Below are 1407 nucleotides of genomic sequence, written 5' to 3' on the forward strand. Positions count from 1 at the left end.
TATACTACTACACCAGCAATACCTCCAGAAAGCCACTAGATGGTGCTGTATCGCTCTACAAAGAAGGGGAGTAGTCTTTCTCTAGTTTTATTGCACAGTTCTTTTAACCCTTCTAATTTCTTTCTTTTTAACCATCAAATGAATCAACCGCAAACTATTAGACGAAATCAAGCACGTGAACATAAACAAATCTGTCCATTTTTCAGCCCTCCCCTTGTCCGGCCTGGAGAAAGCCGGTATGTTGTGTTCAGTTTGTAACAAGTAAGACAGGCCGGACGGGATGCATGCATGCACGCATGCCGCTCACACACACAAAAGGAAACAACGTTTGCCACTGAATGTCAGTGTTGTGCAATGCGAGTCACGGCTTTAAAGCTTTTACAAACAACATAGTTCCTCTTCGGGTATCACAGCAAAGATCCATGTTGTCGTCTGGGAGAAATTCAATGCTCCGCTTCTGGAGGGGTGTCTTCTTACAGCATCTCCTTCATTGATTATTTAAAGAGCTGCACGGAAAGTTAAAATGTGACGTTTGAGACCATCAAATATGACGCTGGCATGTTTTCCTGTTGCCTGGCAACACACATCCAACAACAACAACAAGCAGCACTTTTCTTGCGTTTCAGTGTCTTTAAGGTCATGAGGTTTCAAGTGTTCTTTGGACCCACGATCTTCCGAATAACGGCACCTTAGTCTTCATTCTCAGGCGAGTAGGATCCAGGGTAGTATCGCAGCCACCAGTGCCAGCACGGTGAAGATGGACAGCAGCACCAGCAGCCACCGAGCGGTGGTGCACACCCTGTACCTCCGCCTGGGCTGCGGGTGCACCACGGTCATCACCAGGCTGTAAGAGTCCTCCTCGGTCATGGGTCTCCCTTGGGCGCTGATGATGAAGATCTGGGAGGCGCCGCCACGAGGACTGTTGAGCCTCTGCCGGCGGAAGCGCTCCGAAACCCGGTCAAAACAGTCCCTTACCCACCCGGCTCCTGACGGAGCTGGGGTCTCCTGGAAGTGGACCGGCGGTGGCTGAGGGGTTCTGACGGGGACCTCCAAGATCTGCCCTCCGGTTCCATCCTCATGGTCACCTTTCCTCTCCGTCTGGGTGAGCGGCTCGTCTTTTTGCTTCCTGATGAAGGTGAGGTGTCTGCAGATGGGACACGCAATGGTGTCCCGGATGTTTCCGTCCGTGTGGATGCTCACCAGTGTTTTCACCAGGCAGTCGTGACAGAACACATGTCCACAGCTCAGAGTCCTCTTGGTGACGCACAGGTTTTCGTAGCACACGGGACACTCGCTCACGTCCTCCTGGGCGTCATCCTTGTAAAACGCCATGGAGGAAACGATAGCGAGTGCAGAGCCGCTTGTCTTGTCTTCCCTCCCCTCCGCTGCGATCCTGACTTGTTGTCA

At 51.9% G+C, this 1407-nt stretch overlaps 1 protein-coding gene across 1 annotated transcript in view; it reads right to left on the minus strand.

Annotated features, from left to right (window-relative positions):
* The window catches only part of LOC133642218 (RING finger protein 222), a 1716-nt gene extending 309 nt beyond the window's left edge, over window positions 1-1407 (minus strand). The window contains exon 1 of the mRNA XM_062036298.1: window positions 1-1407. This exon is cut by the window's left edge and continues 309 nt beyond it. Within this exon, the coding sequence (XP_061892282.1) occupies window positions 703-1332 (630 nt within the window). The 5' untranslated portion in view covers window positions 1333-1407 and the 3' untranslated portion in view covers window positions 1-702.

This window comes from Entelurus aequoreus, linkage group LG25, assembly GCF_033978785.1.
Source record: "Entelurus aequoreus isolate RoL-2023_Sb linkage group LG25, RoL_Eaeq_v1.1, whole genome shotgun sequence".
Taxonomy (NCBI): domain Eukaryota; kingdom Metazoa; phylum Chordata; class Actinopteri; order Syngnathiformes; family Syngnathidae; genus Entelurus; species Entelurus aequoreus.